At 44.8% G+C, this 26,386-nt stretch overlaps 1 protein-coding gene across 1 annotated transcript; it reads right to left on the minus strand.

Annotated features, from left to right (window-relative positions):
- Positions 1–1,618: 1,618 nt before the first annotated feature.
- Positions 1,619–12,548, minus strand: LOC135552744 (kinesin light chain 1-like). The gene is made up of 12 exons (XM_064984556.1): positions 12,306–12,548; positions 6,846–7,074; positions 6,496–6,726; positions 6,061–6,136; positions 5,615–5,843; positions 5,402–5,489; positions 5,023–5,124; positions 2,742–2,915; positions 2,413–2,512; positions 2,056–2,236; positions 1,905–1,971; positions 1,619–1,735 (listed from the first exon to the last, which is right to left on the minus strand). The coding sequence occupies exons 2-12, from the start codon at positions 7,053–7,055 to the stop codon at positions 1,634–1,636; spliced, it is 1,560 nt and encodes a 519-aa protein (XP_064840628.1). The 5' UTR covers positions 7,056–7,074; positions 12,306–12,548; the 3' UTR covers positions 1,619–1,633.
- Positions 12,549–26,386: the final 13,838 nt, after the last annotated feature.

Here is a 26,386-nt window from a genome sequence, read left to right on the forward strand (position 1 = left end):
CAATCTGCAAAGAAAGCTCTCCATATGTAACAGCTAACATAATTCTACATAAATAAGATATAGGGCTCTATTCAATCTGTATTGCTGAAGTTCAGCGTGATTGAAATTTAAAGGCAATGTTAATGGAGATTGCATTCATGGTAAAACGCTGCATATGAAAAGCTTGACACAGTTTGACTAGAGCCCTTGTGCTTTGTCAGCTTATAGCCCTGTTTATACTGTACATGGTGCTAACATGCATTCTGTGTCCTGATCTTGTCCACATTCGGATTGTGCCCACTTTTTAGGCCAGAGTTGATCGTTGAACGAAAGGTCAAGATTAGAACCTGTGACCTTTTGGTTCTTATCCCAGTGCCTAGTCCACTGCAGCAGCATGAGGGAGGGTTCAACAATTGTTTCCCACATGTATACAGCTATTCAGTCAATTAGAACATCAAATGAGAAATGTGATTGGTTAAGGTTGGAAAACAAGACTCATTGTGAATCGAACTAGCAACCTTTTCGCAACCCACATTGAACTCCCTCCATCCACCCCAATGGGTTAACAATCTTTTTACAATAGTGACTCCTCTACCGCCCTTTTAAATGATCACTTGGAAATACCACCACAGTGAATTAATCGCTTTTTGTCACTCGAATTGCATATTTACTCTTGATAACATCCTGCGTAAGATGCATAGACAACAAAATCAAATCATTTAAAAAACATGTTTCAGAAGGAATTTAAATTAGCTAGCTATCCAAAAAAGTAAATGTACCCCCAAACCGAGACAAATAAAAAAAATAAGATATTACATACAGGCACATAGTGCTTTTACTTTTGGGCTATCAAAATAGCTTAAGCTTTTTATATCTGCTCATAATGACATCTGCTAAACATAGTACAAACATATTTTTAGACAAATTGCATTCTACCTCTGGACTGGGAAGTGCAGATTTTGCTCTAGTATTGTGGAATAAGGAGAGCACTTTACCACAACCTAACATGGAAGCCAATACACTATTTGTGCATCACATTCAATAGATATTAGTCAATATTTGTTTTAATTGCGGAATTAAAATCACCTAGTGCCAAAAACAAGAGTACTGCTGGTAATGGACACAAGGAGATAAAATCAGAATGTAACACGTTTTAAAAACCACATTGTATAAATAAGACCTTTTTTGCATGCACAGATAAATTAAATTTGGATAACATCCAATAGCTGCAGACACTTACTTGTTGACCCAACTGCAGTTAAAATGCAAATATCAAGATGTTCATAATTGTGAACAATCGTTGAAGAATTTATGCTTTCTCTCCTTGTACAGAGCATGACTAAATCTGGTCTGAAACGGATTCAATCTGCAGCTCTCAAGCCAGTCCTCATTGCTGGGTGTATCCTAATCTATACCTCAGAACTGGGGCACCAGGGGATAAAACTAGCAGGCAAGGAGTATCAGTGACCTCCACCCGCTACAACATAGTGCAGTAAACAAACTTAAACGGATCATTGTTCGATTTAAAACAGAGCAAGGGAAGGGGGTTGCAGTGACCCATGTAGGTTCACTGAGACAGAGAGTAGTGATCAGAGCTGTGTGAGAGTACTTCCTGGATGTGTGTGTGTGTGTGTGTGGGGGGGGGGGGGGGGTGCTAGTGTTCAGGGGTGTAGTGTGCAGAGCTGAGGGATCCTCGCCGTGCCAGACTCTGGGTGCTGGAGCTCAGGGTTCGGTTCTCTGTCAGGCTGCAGGGGTTCTGGAAGAACATACAAAACACTATAACACTATATATACACATTAATTTTGATGACACACAGCCAGAGAAATGCCTTAGGATATGAAACACATAAAATGAAAGGATGAATAAACACTATAACAATCATATTGTACAGAAATGTGAGAATAAGCCAGAAACTGCTGCTCACCCTTGCTGCTTCTTGACACTCCCTCACACCCACGTTCAGCACATTCAGAGAATTAGCCCTTTTCATCCTGAGGGAGAACAAGAAAGAGAGAGTAAAAAATTGGACATCATTTTGAGAGCTAACACGTGCAGATTGAGGACTTGGTCTTTACCCAGGAGTCGGAGGGGTGGTATCTTGAGGTCCGACTCCTTTCAGCTTCCTGACCAGCTTCTCGCTGCTCCTGCGTATCGACTCGCGGAGCTTGGTGAATGAGCCGCTGCGCTTCAGACTGCCCAGTCCATCCTGCATGGAGCCCTCCTCTTCCGTGTGGGTCCAGATGTCCCGCACATCACCTGAGACACCAACATCACAGAGGATGCATATCAGTGGCATCATGCAGTACAATTAGTTATTTACAGTACAAATCTGAGGTACATTTTCAATTCCAATACATATACTGTTTTTGGATCAAAATGCTACTGAACCTAGAGAGCAGATTTCAAAGACCATATTATGAGTTTGCTCTCACCATCCACAGATCCAAACTCTTTTTCATGGGCCCTGGTCAGGATCTCTTTATACAGAGCCTCAGCTTGTCTGTACTTCCCTTGTTTCAGGTAACATGAAGCCTGTAGTCAGAAATAGAGCAATACTAGAGTCACACATAGCACTATCACACCTCAGATAGACACACGCATGCAGCTTGGGTCAAAGTCCCCCACTTCTCCCCAATCATAGCATATTATACGCACACACACATAATATGGTAGCATCTAGCCCAGTGACCATGCCAACCATGTCCACCCCCCCCTTTATACCCCTCCCTCCATTCACCCTCTCCTATTCTCCATCCCTCACCAGGTTATTCTTGGTCTTGGCCACGTTGGCGTCGTCGGGGCCCAGCCTGCTCTGGTAGATGTGCAGGGCACGCTCGTAGTACTGCTCCACTTCCTGGTACTTGCCCTGGTTCTGACACAGCAGCGCCAGGTTGTTCAGCTGTTTTGCCACGTCAGGGTGGTCCGTGCCTAACACCTGCCAACGACACGAGGGGGGGTGGAGATTAACAGGTTTGGGTAATAATTATATTATAACACAGAGTTACTGTTCCAATTGAAATTTTACAGTTACTGATAGAAAAAAAATGGGTTATTACTGATGTTATCATTCATTTCCTATTACAGTCACTAATCCAAATAATTACTGATGTTATCATTCATTTCCTATTACAGTCACTAATCCAAATAAGTATTTGTGATGGGAGATAAAAAGTGGCAGAAACATACTCCCATTTCTTTGATTTGGTAGGTCAAGAATATAACAGTAAAATGTCCATTGTGCCCAGCCGAGAAACACCTCTCCACTGTAAGCAACACGACATTGTTTACATCGAGTGAGGACGCGCAACGTAATATAACAAATTACTTTCCCCAGGGAGTAATAAGTCATTATTTATTGTTGAAAGAAGTAACGAGTAATAGGTATATGATTTTTTGCTTGCATGACTGAGAAATGATAGTACAATATACACTGAACACTTAAACAACACAATGTAACTCCAAGTCAATCACACTTCTGTGAAATCAAACTGTCCACTTCGGAAGCAACATTGATTGACAATAAATTTCACATGCTGTTGTGCAAATGGTATAGACAACAGGTGGAAATGATAGGCAATTAGCAAGAAACCCCAATAAAGGAGTGGTTCTGCAGGTGGTGACCACAGACCACTTCTCAGTTCCTATGCTTCCTGGCTGATGTTTTGGTCACTTTTGAATGCTGACAGTGCTTTCACTCTAGTGGTAGCATGAGATGGCGTCTACAACCTACACAAGTGGCTCAGGTAGTGCAGCTCATCCAGGATGGCACATCAATGCGAGCTGTGGCAAGAAGGTTTGCTGTGTCTGTCAGTGTAGTGTCCAGAGCATGGAGGCACTACCAGGAGACAGGCCAGTACATCAGGAGACGTGGAGGAGGCCGTAGGAGGGCAACAACCCAGCAGCAGGACCGCTACCTCCGCCTTTGTGCAAGGAGGAGCACTGCCAGAGCCCTGCAAAATGACCTCCAGCAGGCCACAAATGTGCATGTGTCTGCTCAAACGGTCAGAAACAGACTCCATGAGGGTGGTATGAGGGCCCGACGTCCACAGGTGGGGGTTGTGCCTACACCAAGATTGGCAAATTCACCACTGGTGCATTGTGCTTTTCGCAGATGAAAGCAGGTTCACACTGAGGACATGAGACAGATGTGACAGTCTGGAGACGCCGTGGAGAACGTTCTGCTGCCTGCAACATCCTCCAGCATGACCGGTTTGGCGGTGGGTCAGTCATGGTGTGGGGTGGCATTTCTTTGGGGGGCCGCACAGCCCTCCATGTGCTCGCCAGAGGTAGCCGGAGTGCCATTAGGTACCGAGATGAGATCCTCAGACCCCTTGTGAGACCATATGCTGGTGCGGTTGGCCCTGGGTTCCTCCTAATGCAAGACAATGCTAGACCTCATGTGGCTGGAGTGTGTCAGCAGTTCCTGCAAGAGGAAGGCATTGATGCTATGGACTGGCCCGCCCGTTCCCCAGACCTGAATCCAATTGAGCACATCTGGGACACCATGTCTCGCTCCATCCACCAACGCCACGTTGCACCACAGACTGTCCAGAAGTTGGCAGATGCTTTAGTCCAGGTCTGGGAGGAGATCCCTCAGGAGACCATCCACCACCTCATCAGGAGCATGCCCAGGTGTTGTAGGGAGGTCATACAGGCACGTGGAGAACACACACTACTGAGCCTCATTTTGACTTGTTTTAAGGACATTACATCAAAGTTGGATCAGCCTGTAGTGTGGTTTTCCACTTTAATTTTGAGTGTGACTCCAAACCCAGACCTCCATGGGTTGATAAATTTGATGTCCATTGATAGTTGAATGTGCTGACAACAAAATCACACAACAATTATGTAAAGAAAAAAGTATTTAATAAGAATATTTCATTCATGCAGATCTAGGATGTGTTATTTTAGTGTTCCCTTTATTTTTTTGAGCAGTGTAGTACTGTAGGAGTGCTATACTACAGAATGCTTGCAGAGTTGCCATTGGTCCATCAGAGGGCAGGGTTTCTAGTCACGTTGCTGCTAGGTTACTGCCTCATTACCTTCTCTCTGATCTCCAGGGCTCTCTTACACAGTGGCTCAGCCTCCTTGTACTTCCCTCTCTTTCCATACAGTACAGCAAGGTTGTTGAGTGTGGCTGCCACCTATAAACAAATACAGTACTGTTAGTTACATCCAGTGATGTACTCTGATCGCCGGTCGCGGTGAAAAAAGAAACGCTCCCGATACCTTCAATGCGTTCTTTCGCAAAAGGTGGGTAAACTGTTGGGCAAAAACACATTTCCCCTACACCACTGGTTACATACTGTAGCTGCTTTTCCACTGTGCTGGGGAAAGCCATTAGCTATGCATGGTTTAGACTTCTTGTTTTGTCCATTTTGGTGACGCTTGAACTTCACTATAGACTATAGAGGAACATACCGCAGGGTGATCTATGCCCAGGGTCTTCTCCCGAATGGCCAACGCGTCATTCAGGAGGTTAGCCGCCTCTTTGTACTTGTTCTGGTCTCTGCAGAGAAGAGCAAAACAGCCTTTAGTTTTAGCATACAGCTAACATAACCAGCCACACTATGGAAATCCCACACAGTAAGACCTAGCATGGATGATATGCTAGGCTAACGTGGCTCCATTCACCTGTAGACCAGAGCCAGTATGTTGAGCATGGTGGCCACGTCAGGGTGGCTGTGGCCTGAGGACTTCTCCAGGTCCTCCAGAGCCTGTTTGCAGAGGGGCACGGCCACCTCGTAGCGGCCCTGGGAGGCGTACTGGATCACCAGGTTATGAAGGGTCCTCAGGCGGGCCGGGATCTCATAGCCTCCCTGCTGGGCCGCTGCTGCCGCACTGCTACCGTGGGGCTGAGATACTGGGGGACAGGAGGACATGAAAGGGAGGTATCATTCATACATACACACAAATATACATTAACATTAACACAAACATACATAGACAGACACACAGCGAGTGACAGACTATACAACACTGAGAGTCACACCGAGACATCGACAAACATACATGCATAGCTCGTCTGCACAGCAGATAGACAGACAAGAATATCCGGCTCATTTGATGAGTGCACGTACTCTGTGACTGTTCCTCCTCGTCCGTGGGGAAAAGGTCATCTAGGGACTCCTTGGTGGAGCCCGTCTCTTTGTCATCCTGTCGACACAGAAAACTAGATCGATAGTACAGAGCGGAGAGGAGTACCTATATTTTTATTTGATCTATTTAACCTTTATTTAACCAGGCACGTTAAATAAAGGTTTAACTATGAACTATACAGAGAAACACATAGCAACCTGCTCCGATAAGCCACCAACAGCTTAGCTTGAGTAATAACATAAAAGCAGAGGCAAAGACATGCACTGGGTCATATTCATTAGGGTACGCCATAGCAAAACATTGTGCAATGGAAAACAAATATGAGCAGTTTTGGTAGTTCCTCACTGTATCAGTCTGTTTCTTCCCCGTTTGGTGTATAATGAATACGACCCTGGTTGTGGTGGTCTGTGACATACCGGTGATGGCGACTCCTGGTCGTACTTGCGGATACTGCTCATGAACTGCAGGTGTCTGTTCTGCTCCTCCAGCGTGACCACCACCTGCTCCCTGTCCTGCAGCCTCTGCTGGGCCCCGGCCAGCTCGTCCCTCAGCCACTGGTTTTCCTGGCACAGCCTCCGTACCTGGGTCCGCAGCTTCTGCTTCTCCGCCTCCAGGGAGCCCAGGTGGGCCGACAGAGCCATCATCACCTGGGGATGGAGAGGGAAAGTGAGCGAGAGAGTGAAGTAGGTGTGCATATAAACATGTACAAATCCAATGCAGTCAAAATACAACTTCACCCATTCTGCCATCTCCAGTATGACCCCACCTGTGCCTCTCCCAGGCCCAGCTCTATCCTCTCCAGAGACTGGCGGATGATTCCACTCTTCTCCTGCTCCACACTGCCACTCTCGGCCACCGGCCGGTCCTCCAGCACCTCCTGCAGGTTGTCCAGGAGGGTGTGGTTCTCACCTCGCAGCGCCTCAAGGCCCGCTATCACTTGCCGCGTGCTACACAGAATCTCCTCCCCCGACAGCATGGCGCCTCTCAGCTCAACCCTGTATGGAGGAGGAGGAGGCGGAAAGGTTCAAAATGTTTTTATATTTGTACACGGTCATATGGACTGTACAAGGTGTTGAACGCATTCCACAGGAATGCTGGTCCATGTTGACTCCAATGGTTCCCACAGTTGTGTCAAGTTGGCTGAATGTCCTTTGGGTGGTGAGCCATTCTTGATACACACAGGAAACTGTTGCGCGTGAAAAACCCAGCAGCGTTCCAGTTCTTAAAACAATCCGTTGCGCCTGGCACCTACTACTTCACCCTCTGGATGGCACCAATACACACTCCATGTCTCAAGTCTTAGAAATCCTTATTTAACCTGTCTCATCCACTTCATCTACACTGATTTAAGTGGATTTAACAAGTGACATCAATAAGGGATCATAGCTTTCACCTAGATTCACCTGGTCAGTCTATGTCATGGAAAGAGTAAATGTTTTGTATACTCAGTATATATGCACGTATGGGACACACAAATATAATAAAGGTCCAACATTGGTGTGTAAAATGGCAGCATTTAATTATGCACTAGCGGTAATATGGCTAATGGCTACACTACACAGTAAACAGTGTTGTGTTGGACTAAAGCAGACAATGTGTAGGCTGACCAACTAGCTATAGATATACAACTATACTTTTACCACTGCCGGTATGCTAAAGAGTCTTGTGACTAGAGAGTTACAGTAAAATACAGACACACACACAGAGGAGATAGGAGAGTGGATTTATGGTCAGCCTACACATTGTCTGCTTTAGTCCAACACAACACTGTTTACTGTGGAGTGTAGCCATTAGCCATATTACAGCTAGCGCATAATTAAATGCTGCCACTTCTAATAAGCTAAACCAGACTAATAGCACACAAGCCTACCATAATAACAACAATCCATTTTTTTTCTGTCCTATAGCTGTTTCACAAAACATCTTATCAGAACATACTATTATCCTCCAAGTTCTGTACAAAGTGCAAAACTACAAGTGTAGCCTATGTTCACCACCACAGGGGGGTGTCAACCACGACAACAGTGTGCTGCCCCGACAGCCTGTCAGAGCCTTTGAAACTGTAAAGTGATCTGCCTGGGGATTTTTATTCAAACTTTCAGAACCATGACTATGCATTCTGGCAGCCTAAGGAAACAGTGAATAGCCAACACAGACACCAATGGGACTGTATGTAAAACACATCCTGGTACAACGGTGCCATTTTGCTCCTGAAGGCATAAAGCCTGGAGCCGACAGCTGCCCAGTTCAATGACAAGTCATAACACATGATGTAGCCTACTTCCTGGTCGGTGAGGCATCATGCCACATTGAGGGGTTGGAGTGGGATGTGTAGTACAATGACAATGGGTCCAACAAGAACAGGTCTAATCATATGGTTGGAGTTCAGTTCTGACATGAAATGAAAACACGATACAAGACCAGCCATGACCTGCTTCAGATACAAATAAATACAATTGTAGTGGGTGTCATATTTCTGGTTAGGTGTTCTTCTCCCTGTGGCAATAACATGCTGATGCACAAATGATGGCCTCAAAAAATTATTACAAAAATAATAATATGTTGGCTTCTGAAAGACCAGATGGGCAGCCTGGACTCGAATCATGAGCATAAAAAGCCTCTGATCATCCTTCCACCATACCAATACTAACGGAGGTACAAGACAGGAGGGCTGTGCTGTGAAGCCAAGAGCCTAAGAGGAGAAACAGGTGTCTATGGGGAACAAGAGGGAGCAGGCAGGCCAGCTGCAGCAGACCATACATAACTTAACACAGGGATATCGGTTTACTAGTGGCTCCTGGGAGGAGGGCAGCATATGACAGTTGTAAACAACAGTGGTCATTGGAATTGATTGGGACTCATGCTGCAGTCGTTTTATAAAGGACCTATAACAGATCTAATGTTGAAAAGAGCAGTGCTCTTATTTAATACTTGGGTAAATCCATTTGAATTCAATCCCTTTTTGACATATTTTGATTTAAACATACAGTAACATTCCATACATGTTCGCCCACTGAAGGAGTGGACAGAAGTTACTTCTTGGACCTTATCAGTATTTATCTGGTCAATATGTTAGTGTATGTCTGTCTGCTTGTAACAGTGTGTTTATATGTGAAATTGTGTTCATATTATAAATTCTATTTTAATGTTTAAGGACTCTTGGAAGATTAGTCCAAATGAGGACTAAAAGAGATGTTAAAAATGTATTAGTCTTCATCACTGGAAAATATTAACGGTTCAGTTTGATATCATTTAAAAGCTTACAAAGTGTTGACAAACTATTGGATTATTTCGTAAAACATTACATTTTTAAAATAAAAATGGTAATTTTAAACCTTTAACGTAAATGAGGTTTTTGTGTTGTGCCTACCATCGTTTACAAAACCTGCTCTTGAATACAGGGTGGGTGTCATTTCAATCATAGAAAAACAATTCAGAAAATGTACCCATCCTTCAGACCCCTGCCATTTAGCTGGTACACCATTGGAATATAAATTAAATTGACATTAACTTCTAATTACTACCACAAAAGACGACCGCCGGTCCACCCACAGTCGAATGTCATCTTAAATGGTCATGTCTATTATCTATATTTTTATGATTTCAATAGGTTTCTTATAGACGACTGAGTATAATTTAAAACAGATTCAAGTCAACCTTCTCTGATATGTGAAACTCAAACCATATGGTACCATTTGAAAGTTGAAATGTAAATTCTACTCCCATTTTAGTACATAAATCAGCCAAAACAAGACACTCAACCTGTATTCAAGAGCATGTTGTGTCTCAACCAATGGTGGGAACAACACAAAAACCTCAAATTATGTAAAATAGGGTCTAAGCTGCAACATATGCAAATATGGGAAAAACATCTGCCTTTTAAATGTTTTTAGATAATTACGTTAATGGTCAAAATAAAAATAAATCTCAACCGTCTTTTTCCAGTGATGAAGACATGGATGTCTCATGATATGGTGGGGTATGCAAAATGGGTCAATTTGGAGCACCTTTTTCTCTTGAATGTTTTGGCATTCATGTCCAAAAAGTCACTTTATGACCACTTCTGCAATGGGCAAATACAGTGCCTTTGGAAAGTATTCAGACCCCTTGACTTTTTCCACATTTTGTTATGTTACAGCCTTATTCTAAAATTGATTAAATAAAAAATAACACCCCATAACAACTAAGTGAAAACAGGTTTAGACATTTTAGCAAATGTAATTAAAAATTAAAAACAGAAATACCTTATTTACATAAGTAATCAGACGCTTTTCTATTAGATTCAAAATTGAGCTCAGGTGCATCCTGTTTCCATTGATAATCCTTGAGATGTTTCTACAACTTTATTGAAGTCCACCTGTGGTAAATTCAATTGATTGGACATGATTTGGAAATGCACACACCTGTCTATATAAGATCTCATAGTTGACAGTATATGTCAAAGCAAAAACCAAGCCATGAGATCAAAAGAATTGCCCCTGGAGCGCCGAGACAGCATTGTGTCGAGGCACAGATCTGGGGAAGAGTACCAAAAAATATCTGCAGCATTGAAGGTCCCCAAGAACACAGTGACCTCCATCATTCTTAAATGGAAGAAGTTTGGAACCACCAAAACTTTTCCTACAGCTGGCTGCCAGGCCAAACCAAGATTGAACTCTTTGGCCTGAATGCCAAGTGTCACGTCTGGAGGAAACCTGGCACCATCCCTATGGTGAAGCATGGTGGTGGCAGCATCATGCCGTGGGGATGTTTTTCAGGGCAGGGACTGGAAGACTAGTCAGGATTGAGCCAAAGATGAACGGAGCAAAGTACAGAGAGATCCTTGATTCAAATCTGCTCTAGAATGCTCAGGACCTCAGACTGGGGCGAAAGTTAACCTTCCAACAGGACAACGACACTAAGCACACAGCCAAGACAACGCAGGTGTGGCTTCGGGACAAGTCTCTGAATGTCCTTGAGTGGCCCAGCCAGAGACCGGACTTGAACCCAATCTAACATCTCTGGAGAGACCTGAAAATAGCTGTGTAATCACTGTCAAAGTTCTTCAAGAAAGTACTGAGTAAAGGGTCTGAATACTTATGTAAATGTAATATCAGTTTTTTTGTATTTTTTCTAGATAAGCAAAAATGTCCCAAAACCTGTTTTTGATTTTTCATTACGTAGTGTTGTGTGTAGATTGAGGGGGAAAAACAATTGAATCAATTTTAGAATAAGGCTGTAACGTAACAAAATGTAGAAAAAGTCAAGGGGTCTGAATACTTTCCGAAGGCACTGTATGTATGGAAGGGTTTGAATTCAAATGGATTTACCCATTTCTTTCTGAAAGTTATCTTAAGGTACTATATCTTGAATTACTGAGTTAACAATGACATGAGGTTTAATCATGTCAGTCATAGAAAGTAGACAACAAGATTCATTGCATTATTTGTGAAACTTCAATGCAATACTCATACTTTTTTTGTGTGCAAAACAAATGAGTTCATTTCACATTTTATGGATGAATAGGCCTACAGCTCTATATTTACATAATTAAGAAAATATAATATATTTAAGAAAATTAGAATATATCATTTTTATAATGCATTCTTTTGGCCCTTTTATGCACTTACTAGGACACTTTGGCAGGTCAGTAGACCTAAATGAGAAATTGAGAAGCAATTACCATAGGCCTACAATAAATTGGATGGTGGCCTACAGAGGAGCATCCTGTCTGAGAGTAATGCAACACCAGTCAGAGAGAGATAAACAACATGTGCGCGTGTACAGGAGGACTGTTCCATAAGCTATTGTATTTGGATGTTTTCCAATATTAGACATTGTCTGCCTTCACAATGCACACGGTTTTATATAGATTACGAATTTACATGTGTATAATATTAGGCAATAACAACAGATGGTTAGGCCTGTGTGTGCATTGTTGTGGTTTTGTCAACGCGTTTTAAAATTGTATAGGAATACTTATACTGCGTAGGCTACAGACAAATAAATAAATAAAAACATTTATTCATCAAAATAAATAAATGTTGTCAAATAAATGTATTGATGACATACTATAACCATACAGTGACAATTCGGCATTAAAGCAGCTGTGAGAGAAGAAAATAAAATACCATTGGGATATAACGCAGCCATTGAAACTATACAATTATGATCCACACGTCAAAGAAAAATTTGATGTGAAAACATTAACAAGAGTACGATCAACAATAAGTAATTTTGAACCTACCTGCTACTAATTCCAGGTTTTTGGCGAGTTGTCGACCTCTTTTTGTTGCGTATCTCCGCTTTTCATTCGGGCTCTCATTAAAGTTAATTGGACTCCTCGCGTCAAAACATCCACTATTTGTTCGTTATGGGACCAAGATAACAAGATATCTTTGGACGACGGCATTAACAGTAGGCCTACAGTAATCATTCACCTGTTCTTGCGGCTCAGACGGTCTCATTTCAGCTTACCTGATCTGATCATTCCCACCATGCACCGCGGTAGATTGATGCCATCTCCCTCTGAGGACAAGGCCATCTATCTGTCGGTGTTCTGAACTGCGAGTGACAGGACAAACCAGCACAGACAGGACTGCAAGGATGACTGTTACCGAGATAAACTGCTTTTTTCACATTTTATTTTAAATAAATGCATAAAAAAAGTGTATATAAAAAATATATTACATATGATATAAATGATACTGCTCTATGACAGGCTGTCAATTTATTAGGCTGTAATGGAATGAGATTTTAGTTTTAAAGTGCTACATATCCCTTACCAGAACTGGATATTTCTCCATTAAATATTTTTTTGCTTTGGTATTCTTTTGGTATAGGCTACATGCAGGTGTGCTACAGTGTTACTGTTATTGTAAGTAACACATTGGTATGTGCATAATCCATTTGTTGAGTCAGTGACTATTATCAGTAAGAGTCTGTTACATTGTAACCAGCACAACAAACAAACATGCCCAGTAGCACCACACATCACTACATGGTGTTGTATTTATCATGCAGAGTACGAAACAATCAGTAATAACAGAAAGGTGGGGGCCGGTATGTGTGTGGGGGGCTGGGGGATGTGTTCTGGTGGTATAAGGGGTGGAACCCTGTGGGTACTTAATATAACTTGGCAAGTTTTCAACAAAGCAGATTAGAAGGGTGGGATGAGATGGAGGGATGGTCCAGGGAAAATAATAAACATTAGTAGCAGCAGCAGTATTAGTTAAGCTGCTGGGCTTGTGTGGCTACTGAGGCTCCCAGAGTGGCGCAGCGGTCTAAGGCACTGCATCTCAGTGCTTGAGGTGTCACTACAGGGACCCTGGTTTGAATCCAGGCTGTATCACAACTGGCTGTGCTTGGGAGTCTCATAGGGTGGCACACAATTGGCCCAGTGTTGTCAAAGGTTTGGCTGGTGTAGGCTGTCATTGTAAATAAGAATCTGTTCTTAACTGACTTGCCTAGTTAAATAAAGGTTAAAAAAATAAAAAGACAGTGGTGATGGCAGGGTTGTATGTGGCATCAACATTTAATACAGTACGAGAGCAATGGCTTAGATAGATGTGACAAAGAGAACGTAAGTAAACTAAAATATATTGAAGTCTGTGGATATTGGACAACATATCTGATGTGCAGGCCTCCCAGAACCTACAACATGAATGTATAAGTTTGCATTGCAAAGATAAAGGATGCATGAAAAGTCAGAGTGATGGGAAATGATGGCAGGAGCAATGTGAGACTAATTGCAAGGCTATAGAGACCAACATGGACTATAGAACACAGTGGCATCTTCTACAGAGATGAAGAGAGAGGGAGACAGAGAGCAGATCACTCGGTGGGTGTCTGCAGGCAGTTATACGATCTGGGTGATTGATGGTTCAGCTGCTGGGCTGGTGTGGCTACTGAGGCAGACTCATACCTTTTAAGGGCAGCTTGGCCTCACTACTCCCCATGTCCTAGGTCAGGGATGGGCAACTCCAGTCTTTGGGGGCCGGAGTGGTGTCACTCTTTCCTAGCAAACACAGCTGATTAAACTAATTGCATTCTAAACTGAAGATCATGATTAGTTCATTATTGGAGTCAGGTATGTTAGCAGGTGCTGGGACAAAAGCGTGACATCAGTCAGGCCCCCGAGGACTGGAGTTTCCCATCCCTGTCCTAGGTGAAGGGGTCAGGGGTCAGGACAGCTGCTTGACAGCATCAGTGACACTGCAGTGCATTCTACACCCAATTCTAAATTCAGTGGCGTGGACCAGAATATTTACATTTGCCAGTTGGCCTTAGTTTTGACACCTTTATTATTTTAATCTTATTTCGGTCTGCAAATGCTATTCTGTTCCCTCGGAGCCCCCAAAATATGTATACATACTAAAAGTAAAATATAACATTTGAGGTTAATAACAGTACAAAACTGTCCTACCAATATTGTTCTAGATTTATATCTCTGGCAATGTAATAAAGTGAATCCACTCTTTGTAGTGTGATGTCAATGTTAAAAATAATATATCATTACTGGCCCCGCATGTAATTATTTATCTGACCAATTCCTATGATGCTAATCAAATTATCTCCCAAATGTCGGTGGTTTGAACTGTCGTAGGCCTGGTTTATGCCATGAAATCCCCTCATTCCTCTATATAATAACACAAGCCAGCGTCCATGTAATCCTGCAGAGTGGATGGTCCGTTTAATGTTTAATTGTGTGTGTGTGTTTTCCCATAGCTCATTGTATGCAGTGGGGCTTAAAGCTCCAGAAGATAGGGGTTTGTGGAAAGCCTGTGTTAATCGCAGGGAATGTGATATATGCGTCTGTGTCCAGGGGGTTTGTCAAATGGTAGAAGCAAACGTTACATCAACTGACGCCCACTGGACAGCTGTCTCTGTACATACTGGCCATGCCTGAGAGGGGAGAATCATAGGACAGTTGTACGAGTGTGTATCAGTCAGTGTGTGGAGGTTAGTGTGTGTTTGGGGGTGGGCGCTGGTAGTGGATCTTATGCAATGTCTTCATGGCAACATGTAAAGTAAGTAAGCAATGTACCGATGTAAAATACACACATCAGGGGTTCCCAATCTTTTTTTTTGCGCACAACCCCATCTTGATATCTGAAAATTCTCTCATCCCCACCCATGTGAAAAAAGTATGTAATTAACAGCCAATGTTTACGTTTTATTTGGGGCTATGGCAGTCAATTGAAAAACGTTCTAGCAGTATTTCTGATTGTCTTCTCAACTCACCCTCACATACTTTCGATGTGGGGCAGTCAATTGCAAATTAGTCTAACACAATGTATCTTATCATCACCACTAATGAGATAGGAGTGCTTGATGCATGTCGCGATGGGGGGTGTGTGGTTAGGGTAGCCTACCATGAGTCTTATGGTGCTTTCAACTGGGAACTCTGAAAAATATGAGGTCAAATCATGACGTCAGTGATCATTAGGTAGGGAAGTCTGAGTTCAAGAGGCCCGACTTCACAAGTTGTAATTCCTACCTTCTTTTTTTCCCCGACTTCCCAGTTGTCTTGAATGCACTGAAGTTGGAAGTCAGATATTTCCCATTTCACAGTTCCCAGTTGTTTTGAACGTGGCATTTAATGCTCAGAGGTAGACGGCAGGGAATTCCCTTTGAGTCCAGTGATAGATGGAGCCATCTGTGCAAAAGCCCACCACACCATTTGATCCCATATGAAATCTGTTTTCCGTCAATATAGTCATTCAGCCCACTAAACATCCCATATGCCGTTTCATGCTCAGGAATCGTTACAGAACAATATGTCCTCGTGAATAGCAAGCATCCCCCGACATGTATAGCGAACAAAAGTCAATGCACGGGCATCTCAGCCCTCACAACGTCCATTTGGAGAGCATAAGCTGTGGAGTTTGAGTCGTTCAGTCAGTTTCCTCTTGATTGTTAGAAATATCATACATTCTTTGTTTAAAAGTGTTATCTGACAAAGGTATTGATGTGAGTTTCTGTTTATATATATTTTTAAATCCAGGATTTTGGAAATTTTACCGCTACCCCATTTTCATATCTGGCGACTCCACATGGTTGTCACGTTCTGACCTTAGTTATTTTGTTATGTCTTTGTTTTAGTATGGTCAGGGTGTGAGTTGGGTGGGTTGTCTATGTTCGTTTTTCTATGTTGTGTTTTGTGTTTGGCCTGGTATGGTTCTCAATCAGAGGCAGGTGTCGTTAGTTGTCTCTGATTGATAATCATACTTAGGTAGCCTTTTCCCACCTGTGTTTGGTGGGTGATTGTTTCCTGTCTTTGTGTTTGTTGCACCAGATATGCTCAGTCACTTTGGTTTTCTTTTTTCCTTGTTTTGGAAGAGAAGAGGACGTGAGCCGGGTGCGCCATTCTCCTTGCGGAGATGGTACAAAATCCATCAACACGGTCGGTCCCTGGGATTGGGCTGGCCAACACGATTCGGTTTGCTTGGAAGGAAAAGGAGTTGGAGCCTTTAGGACGGGAAACTTTTGGAAGGACAATCTGGATGAGGATTCTAAAGCTGACGGTGAAGGACGTGTTTTGCTTCCAAGGCAACTCGTTGGAGGGAGCATACGACGAGGCACTAAATACAGAGGAGAAACATGATGATATCCTGAGAAGGGCAAGAGCAGTGGGAGGTGAGAGGCCGATGAGCGACTATGAAATAACAAGCCTGGCGAGGAACAACTTTAGGGTTGTAACTGTTAACATTTACAACCCATACGTTAAGGACGAAGAGGTGAGGGCGTTTCTGGGGAGATACATGGATAACATCTCCTCAGCAAGGCACCTCAAAGACTCCCTTGGGTTTTGGAATGGGAGGAGAGGCTTCCAGGCCCTCCTCAGGGAGGACCCAAAGGGACATGGTGGCTTTCTCCCTAGGGGCTGACAGGGGGATGTTGTTTTATGCACGTCAGCCCCCATTTTGCAGGCGCTGTATGGCCTACGGCCACATCTTCGCCTCGTGCAGCACAAGAAAATGCAGATTTTGTGGATCTGGGGAGCACGAGGTGAAGGATTGTGACAAGCCACACCTGTGGCGAGGGTGCCCGGCTCGTCAGAGGTCATACGCGTCTGCGGCTGGGGGGGGGCAGGAGCGGGGGATGGGGGAAGAAGAGGAGGGGAAGGAAGCATGCCTCATGACCAGAGTACAGGTCCAGAGGGGAAGGCCACAATGAAGGAGGAGAAGCAAGAAGCGGCGGATGGAAGAGAGAAGGAAACGGAAGGCACGGGAGTAGGAGAACCAGGAAAAGCGGTGGAAGAAGGCAACCGAGTGGAGGAGCATGAGAGAGAAGAAAGCGAGGGAGGAGTGTTGGAGAAGGAGACGGTGGAAGAGCAAGTGGACTGGGGGGAAAGTGCCCTGGTGGAAGAGATGAGGGGTATGGTGGAGGAGCTGGCGGGGGGGAGGGTGGTATCTCTCCACTGCCGCCATCACCAAAGAAGAGAGTGAAGAGGAGGGTGCGATTGGCCGACAGTGAGAGAGAGGGGATGGCCAAGAGAGCGATGGGGGTGGGAGAAACCTCTGGGTTGCTGCTGGTTTCCCCAGGCCCTCAACTTCTGATGGGTGGGGACACACCTAACAAGACCCAGGACTGGGTACAGGAGGAGTTGGGGAGTTTTTTGTTTGGGGACTCAGCCTCCCCTATTTTTTTCCAAACCAGCTGCAGCGCTGGGGAGGGGGAGGAGTGTGGAAGTAGACCCAGGGTGCAGGGCACCCCGGAGCCAAACACTATTCCTGCATCCTGGGTTGGTGAGATGGAGGAAGAGACGTCGGGAGTACGGATGGTGTTATCACCGGTAGATATGGAGCAGGGGAGCATCGGGTGAGTCTCCTGTTTTTGTTTTTTTCTGTCTGGGTTTAGTATTTGAGTGTATTACATGTTTTTATTTTTATTCTTTCATGGGGTCTAATTTTACTTTTGTTAGTTTAAATGTAAGGGGTTTAAGGGATTTTGTTAAGAGGAGGGCGGTTTTTAGTTATTTGGAGGGTGTGGGGTTTGATTTTTGTTTTTTACAGGAGGTTCACCTGAGGGATGGAGGGGATGTTAGTAGGTTTAAGAGGGAGTGGGACAAGGGGGAGTTGGTTTGGGGTATTGGGGGGGTGCACTCATCGGGGGTAGGGATTTTGTGTGGGCACAGGGAGGTAAAAGTGGAGGGTTCTTTTGTGGTGATGCAGGGAGGGTTATATGGGTGGATGTTACGATAAGGGATTGTAAATTTAGATTAGTGGTGGTGTATGGGCCACAGGTGGTGGCAGACAGGAGGGAGATGGTGGACTGTCTGGCGCCCCTGTGTGTCACAAATAGGAAATTAGTGATAGGGGGGGATTTTAATACAGATTTAGGAATAGGGGGGGATAGCAGTGCAGGCGCCATCACCGGGCTAATGGCTTGCCATGGTCTGGTTGATGGTGGCCTGCACACTACTCCGAAAATGGCCGGTCCTACATGGCGCAACTCCAGGAGGGTTGCGCGGAGGCTTGACTATATTTTTGTACCCAGGTCTTTGGGTAAGTTGTCTGGGCGGCTGTTGCCTGTTTTCTTTTCGGATCACGACGGGGTGCTACTGCAGGTGGGGTCGCCAGTCTGCCTCTTTGGTAGGGGGTACTGGAAGTTAGATCGGGATGTGCTGGAGGAGCAGGCTTTTGTTGACAGGTTTTTTGGTTTCTTTTGGAGGCTTGAAGGCCTCCGGTCCATGTGTGAGGGGGTGTTAGTGGTGGGAATTAGTTAAGGTGAGGATTAGGGCTTTTTATAATAGGGTATTGCAAGAGGAAAAAAAGGAGGAGAGGAGGGAGTTGGATCGCATCCAAAGGTTAATTGAACTCGAGTACGAGGCAGGCAACCTCGGCGGGTCATTTGACTGGGAGAGATCCGCAACCCTAAAGGCGCAGCTCAGGGAGTTGCAGGACCGGAAGGCTCGAGCTTTCCTGAAGCGTGCGCATAGTGGCTCGAGTACGAGGCAGGCAACCTCGGCGGGTCATTTGACTGGGAGAGATCCGCAACCCTAAAGGCGCAGCTCAGGGAGTTGCAGGACCGGAAGGCTCGAGCTTTCCTGAAGCGTGCGCATAGTGGCTTTCTAGAACACAATGAGACTTGTTCTGCTATGTTCTTTAAGTCGGTTAGGGCCAGACAGAGTAGGAAGTTAATGCATGGCGTTAGGGAAGAAAATGGTAGTGTAGTTAGAGAACCAGAGGATATGGTCAGGGTGACAACTGATCATTTCCAAGGTTTATTTAAGGAAAGGGAAATAGATGTAGAGCAGGGAAATGTGTTTTTAGAACACTTGTCCAGGTGGTTGCCGGAGGACATTAGAGAAGTGATGGAGGCCCAGATCTCACTAGAAGAGGTTGAGAGTGCTCTTAGAAGGATGGGAAAAGGGAAGGTGCCTGGGATGGATGGGCTGCCGGCTGAGTTTTATCTCAAGTTTTGGGGTATACTTGGACCAGTGGTCCTCGAAGTCTTGAAGGCCATCCTTGAGACGGGGGTCCCGGGGGGATCAATGGCTGTTGGTGTGCTGTCACTTTTATATAAGAAGGGGGAAGTAACAGACCTTGGCAACTGGCGGCCGTTGACCATGCTGTGTGTAGATTACAAGCTTCTTGCAAAGGTTTTAGCAGACCGGTTGCGCACAGCCCTTCCCTACGTCGTCCATGAGGATCAGACGTGCGGGGTAGAGGGCCACTCTATTAGATGGAACCTACAGTTAATCAGGGACTCCATCGCTTGGGTTGAAGATAGAGGACTGCCTTTAATGGTAGCAGCGCTAGATCAGGCGAAAGCCTTTGATTGCGTGAATAGATCCTTTTTATTCAGAGTGTTAGGTCGATTAGGATTTGGGGAGGAGTTCATAGGATGGATTCGTACATTATATGTCGGAGCGGGGTGCCGAGTTTGTGTAAATAGTCACTTGGGTGATGGTTTTGACCTCTCGTCTGGGGTCAGGCAGGGGTGCCCACTCTCGGCTCTTCTCTTCGTTCTGTACATGGAGCCTCTGGGGGCTGCCATTAGGGCAGACACAGGGGTGGAAGGCTTGTTGATCCCTGGAAGTGGTGGGCTGCGTGTTAAGATGACGCAGTACGCCGACGACACTTCCTTGCTAGTACAAGGACTCGTGCCTGACAAGGTCCCTTGCCATCTTTGGGGATTTCACCCGAGCGTCGGGAGCGGTTCTGAACCATGCAAAGTCTTCCGTCAAGTTTTTCGGAAGATGGCGCGGTAGAACGGAGGTGCCCGGGGGGTTATCTCTCTGTGAGGGGGCCCTGAGGATTCTCGGGGTCCATTTTGAGACCTCCGGCTCAGCGACGCTAAACTGGAACATTCGTATCGCAGTGGTACAGAGGAAGCTAGCAATGTGGAAGGCTAGGTCTTTGTCTTTTATGGGCAAAGTCCTGGTCCTAAAGGTGGATGTGTTGCCGTCTCTTTTGTATTTGGCGTACATCTACCCATTGCCGGTTTGTCTGAGGAGGCCTCTAGTGAGGCTTGTGTTTCAGTTCATGTGGAGTGGCAGGTGCAAGTGGGTCGCCAGGGCACGCATGCTCTGTCCCATCGGGGAGGGAGGTAGGGGGGTACCACATTTCCCCTTCAAGCTGGACGCAATTTTTGTTTCTTTCTTGTTAACGGAGCTTGCTCATCCAGTGATACACCCGTCCGGTCACCTCCTGCGGGTGTTCTTCTCGTATCAGGCGAGAAGCGTAATGGTGTGGTCTAACACGGGTCCTCGGAACAGCTGCCGTGGCACTTTGGTCATGCGGCCAAGTGGCTGCGTGCGCACCCTGAGGTTGAAGATGCCCGAGAAGGTTTAGATCACAGGCACCTGTACGAGGAGGTCAGAAAGGCAGCGAGTCCGGCGCCTATAGTGGGCATCTCGGAATTGGTCTGGGAGGGGGTGCAGGCGCGGGGTCTGGACAACAGGCTCAAGGACCTGAATTGGTTGAGCCTCCATAAGTGCTTGCCGGTACGTTCAATCATGTACCGGTATAGTTTTGTGCAATCCCCCACCTGTCCAAGATCCTCTTGTGGCAGGGAGGAGACTGTGCGCCATGTCTTTTGGGACTGTGCCTTTGCCGGAGTAGTATGGGCTTGGGCACGGGTGTTGTTAGGTTTGGTAAGGGGGATTTTGTATTGACGTGGGCCAGGTTAGAGAGAGGTGTAGGGAGAGCGAGAGGGACGGATAGGGACAGGTTTCTGCTCTGGCTTCTCATGAGTCTCTTTAAACGGGGGCTGTGGGAAGCCAGGAAGAACATGGTGAAGACAGGGAGAGATTGGGGGGTGGAAGGGATAGTGAGGAGGGTGGAAGGAGATTTGAGGGGGAGGGTGAAGAGTGAGGAGAGGAAGTGGGGGCAGCATGCTGCTCGGGAGAGGTGGAAGGGGGGTTTAGGGCTGGGTGTCATTTAGATTTGTAAAGGGATAGATTAGGGACGGGGAGATAGGGAAAGGTAGTTTGTAGGGTGACGGGGAGGGAAGATGCTCCCCCGAGGTTTTGTTTGGGGTTTTTGTTTAGTTAAATTAAAATACCATTATTGGAGTATGTATGAAAATTATGAGTTGTAAAGAATGAATGGTATTGAAGGTAATAAATTATTTTTTATAAAAATAAAAAAAATCAGGACTATTTTTGTTTCCATTCACTTTGTTATTTTTGTATTGAGTTGTGTTCAGTTATTATGAAAGTATCATGGACACTTACCACGCTGCGTATTGGTCCGATCCTTGTTAATCCTCCTCAGAAGAGGAGGAGAAAAGCCGTTACAATGGTGTCCCCTAGTTTGGGACACAACACCATATAATATATATTATTTTGTATAGGCCCGGTATGTTTTTTTTCTCTCAAGATTTGAGAAATTCTCCAGCAACCCCATTTTCATATCAGGCAGCCTAGTGGTTCGAGCATTGGACTAGTAAACAAAAGGTTGCAAGATTGCATCCCTGAGCTGACAAGGTAAAAATCTGTCTTTCTGCCCCTGAACAAGGCAGTTAGCCTAGGAACAGTGGGTTATCATTGAAAATAAGAATTTGTTCTTGACTGACTTGCCTAGTAAAAAATAAAAAGGGTCATGACCCCTACTTTGGGAAACTGCTGATGCACATAGACAACCCACTCAGTCATTACCCCATCTAGGCTATGTCATTCTGGTCAGTAGATATCCACTGTGCTAAAGTCACAGGTCAAGGGGAGGAGAGGAGGTATCGGTAAATAGACGACAGACTGACTGCTGAGTCGATGCAATTTTATCAGCCAATCTGGCACCGGTGGATGGAGAACTTTACACTGTGGCACTAAACATAGCCCCTCCAGCACAAGTGACTGAACTGGCTCTGGTTTCAATGGATGTGGTTTCATCACCCAAACTGAGAGACACTATTTTAATGGACCTGTTTACAAAGATGTATTTTGTTTCATGTTTATGTCCTTGACCCTGTGTAGGAATAACATAGTATTTTAATAATACATGACAAAATAAGAAACTTTCTGTCCAAAAATGATGCAGAGAAATTAATCCATGCTTTTGTTACTTCTAGGTTAGACTACTGCAATGCATTACTTTCCGGCTACCCGGATAAAGCACTAAATAAACTTCAGTTAGTGCTAAATACGGCTGCTAGAATCCTGACTAGAACAAAAAAAATGATCATATTACAGTGCTAGCCTCCCTACACTGGCTTCATGTTAAGGCAAGGGCTGTTTTCAAGGTTTTACTGCTAACCTACAAAGCATTACATGGGCTTGCTCCTACCTATCTCTCTGATTTGGTCCTGCCGTACATACCTACACGTACGCTACGGTCACAAGACGCAGGCCTCCTAATTGTTCCTAGAATTTCTAAGCAAACAGCTGGAAGCAGGGCTTTCTCCTATAGAACTCAATTTTTATGGAATGGTCTGCCTACCCATGTGAGAGACGCAAACTCGGTCTCAACCTTTAAGTCTTTACTGAATACTCATCTCTTCAGTGGGTCATATGATTGAGTGTAGTCTGGCCCAGGAGTGTGAAGGTGAACGGAAAGGCTCTGGAGCAATGAACCGCCCTTGCTGTCTCTGCCTGGCCGGTTCCCCTCTTTCCACTGCGATTCTCTGCCTCTGACCCTATTACAGGAGCTGAGTCACTGGCTTACTGGTGCTCTTTCATGACGTCCCTAGGAGGTGTGCGTCACTTGAGTGGGTTGAGTCACTGATGTGATCTTCCTGTCTGGGTTGGCGCCACCCTTGGGTTGTGCCGTCGCGGAGATCTTTGTGGGCTATACTCGGCTTTGTCTCAGGATGGTAAGTTGGTGGTTGAAGATATCCCTCTAGTGGTGTGGGGGCTGTGCTTTGGCAAAGTGGGTGGGGTTATATCCTTCCTGTTTAGCCCTGTCCGGGGGTATCATTGGATGGGGCCACAGTGTCTCCTGACCACTCCTGTCTCAGCCTCCAGTATTTATGCTGCAGTAGTTTGTGTCGGGGGGCTAGGGTCAGTTTGTTATATCTGGAGGACTTCTCCTGTCTTATCCGGTATCCTGTGTGAATTTAAGTATGCTCTCTCTAATTCTCTCTCTCTTGGAGGACCTGAGCCCTAGGACCATGCCTCAAGACTACCTGGCATGATTACTCCTTGCTGTCCCCAGTCCACCTGGCCGTGCTGCTGCTCCAGTTTCAACTGTTCTGCCTGCGGCTATGGAATCCTGACCTGTTCAACGGATGTGCTACCTGTCCCAGACCTGCTGTTTTCAACTCTCTAGAAACAGCAGGAGTGGCAGAGATACTTTTAATGATCGGCTATGAAAAGTCAACTGACATTTACTCCTGAGGTGCTGACTTGCTGCACCCTCGACAACTACTGTGATTATTATTATTTGACCATGCTGGTCATTTATGAACATTTGAACATATTGGCCATGTTCTGTTATAATCTCCAACCGGCACAGCCAGAAGAGGACTGGCCACCCCTCATAGCCTGGTTCCTCTCTAGGTTTCTTCATAGGTTTTGGCCTTTCTAGGGAGTTTTTCCAAGCCAATGTGCTTCAACACCTGCATTGATTGCTGTTTGGGTTTTTAGGCTGGGTTTCTGTACAGCACTTTGAGATATCAGCTGATGTATGAAGGGCTATATACATTTGATTTGACAATGTATACTTTCTCAATCATCCTGGGACCAATCACATATAAACCTATAGTCTAGCTCGCTCCTACCCTTTGACACATTATGATGTTGCCATACAATGTTGCCATACCTATTTGATCCTTTCAGATCTAGGCTATCAAGGTCGTGGCAGGTAGATGTGGCAGGTAGCTTAGTGGTTAGAGTGTTGGGCCGGTAACCGAAATGTTGCTGGATCAAATCCCTGAGCTGACAAGGGACAAATCTGTTCTGTCCCTGCACAAGGCAGTTAATTCACTGTTCCCTGGTAGTCTGTCATTGTAAAGAATTTGTTCTTAACTGACTTGCCTAGTTCAATTAAAACATTTTAAAAAATCTAGGGCAGCGGTATTCAAATTCAATCCCTAGTGGAGGGGAACTGCAGTGGGGTTGGTAATTTTTGTAAGAATTCATTTTTTGGAGGGCGGGAACAAAAAATTAACAGTATGTGTATGTGACAATATATAAACATTTTTTGAGAGATTATTTGAAAAATCGAATTTTATTGTGTAAATGTATTTATTGGTTTCTTTTCATTTTGATAAGGGATGAAAATGTAATAAATTGAAGGCTATTTGTTGGGTTTAAATACCATTGGTCTCGGGGGTAGAGTTTGGTTTGTGATTAGGTGGGTTGATCCTTCTCTCCTCCAGTTACAGACGTCCATGTTGCAGCTAAAGTATACAGTATATTCCATAGGCAGCCTGATAGCAGGCTCCTAGCTTGTTTTCATAATTTTGACCATGGCAGGTGAGCTGTGGTGCAGACAGCACAGACATTTCATACATAGAAAATGTAATATAGGGCCCTGAGATGCATACAACTGGCATTTTGAATAGCAACACCAATCCACACACAATCTTACAAGGTTATTTTGATTCTGTAATGTGTTAAAGTATTGAAATTGTGATGGCTATGGGAAGCTGGTTGTACTGTGAGGAGGCTCTGACACCTCTATGTGAAATTGAATGTTAAACACATTGAAGTGCTTTACAAATATCCATACGATCTAGTGTACATGGTACTAGAATGCTACCCGATATCTTAGAAGGCATCTGAAAGTCAGACAGTGAGAGAAGTATAAACCAACAACACAAACCCCACTTCTCTGTCTAGTCTTTAGAGTCTCTACTTCATTCTATTCCACTTTGCAAGTCACATATGTTTATGGTGTCCCCTTTCAAGGGCTGGATCTATTTGAAGGGTCTGCAAACTGGTAAAATGTTTTTTTTCTACATAGGTGTACATGTTTGACACTGGCTGCTCAGAGGTCACACCATGTGTGGATTCCAAAGAAGATGTCACTGTAGCCCAGCGTTTACTTCCTGTATCATATTCTGGTTCGTATAGTACAGACATCATCGCTTCTAGGGAAGTTCTCTGCTCTTTCAGCCTCTTCTAGGCCTCTTCTACCCTCTAAACCTTCTAGGCTTCCCTAGATGTTGAAAAGTATCCTATTTAAGAAGCCAATGTATTATCCTGTGCATGTGTAACAGAGTTGGATATGTAACCTCACTCCCCAGCTTGAAATATCTCCACTTGCGCTATCAAATTGCTAGCTTTTTGGTATCGTAGTTGGCAAAGACATTTTCAAGGGGGCGGTCACGTGTGTTTGCGAAGCAGAGGATCAAGGATCACTCCCATTGCACACGTGTAAGGAAGGAAGATAAATGTTAAGCAAGCACAGTGCCACCTGTTACTCATGCTTTACTTTCAATAAGCAACAAGCCAATTGTAGATTGACAAACTCCAGCATATCATGTGGAATGGTGGCCGTTTTACGGGCTCCTGACCAATTGTTCTGTTTTGTGCATTTTTTTTGTGCTGATAGTTTCTCATGAACGAAAATAGACTCTGGACATCAGCACAACTATCACTAACCTCCATTTGGATAAGGACTTCTACTTCAATGAGTCAGAGGAGAAAGGCATATTGATTATTGCGGATCAGACCCGAATCCCCGACACTCGAAGAAGGAGGAGATGGTGCTATAGAGGCCGGCGTGCGGGAACCCCAACAAGACTAAGTCAGAGAGTGGATCAATCACCTCTACCCTCCGTTCTATTGGCAAACATGCAATCACTGGAGAATAAACTGGATGAGCTCCGTTCGAGACTATCCTATCAACGTGATCTGAAGAACTGTAATATCCTATGTTTCGCAGAGTCGTGGCTGAACGAGGATATTGTAAATATGAATCTAGCTGGTTTTCTATA

The sequence above is a fragment of the Oncorhynchus masou genome, chromosome 13 (assembly GCF_036934945.1).
Source record: "Oncorhynchus masou masou isolate Uvic2021 chromosome 13, UVic_Omas_1.1, whole genome shotgun sequence".
Lineage (NCBI taxonomy): Eukaryota > Metazoa > Chordata > Actinopteri > Salmoniformes > Salmonidae > Oncorhynchus > Oncorhynchus masou.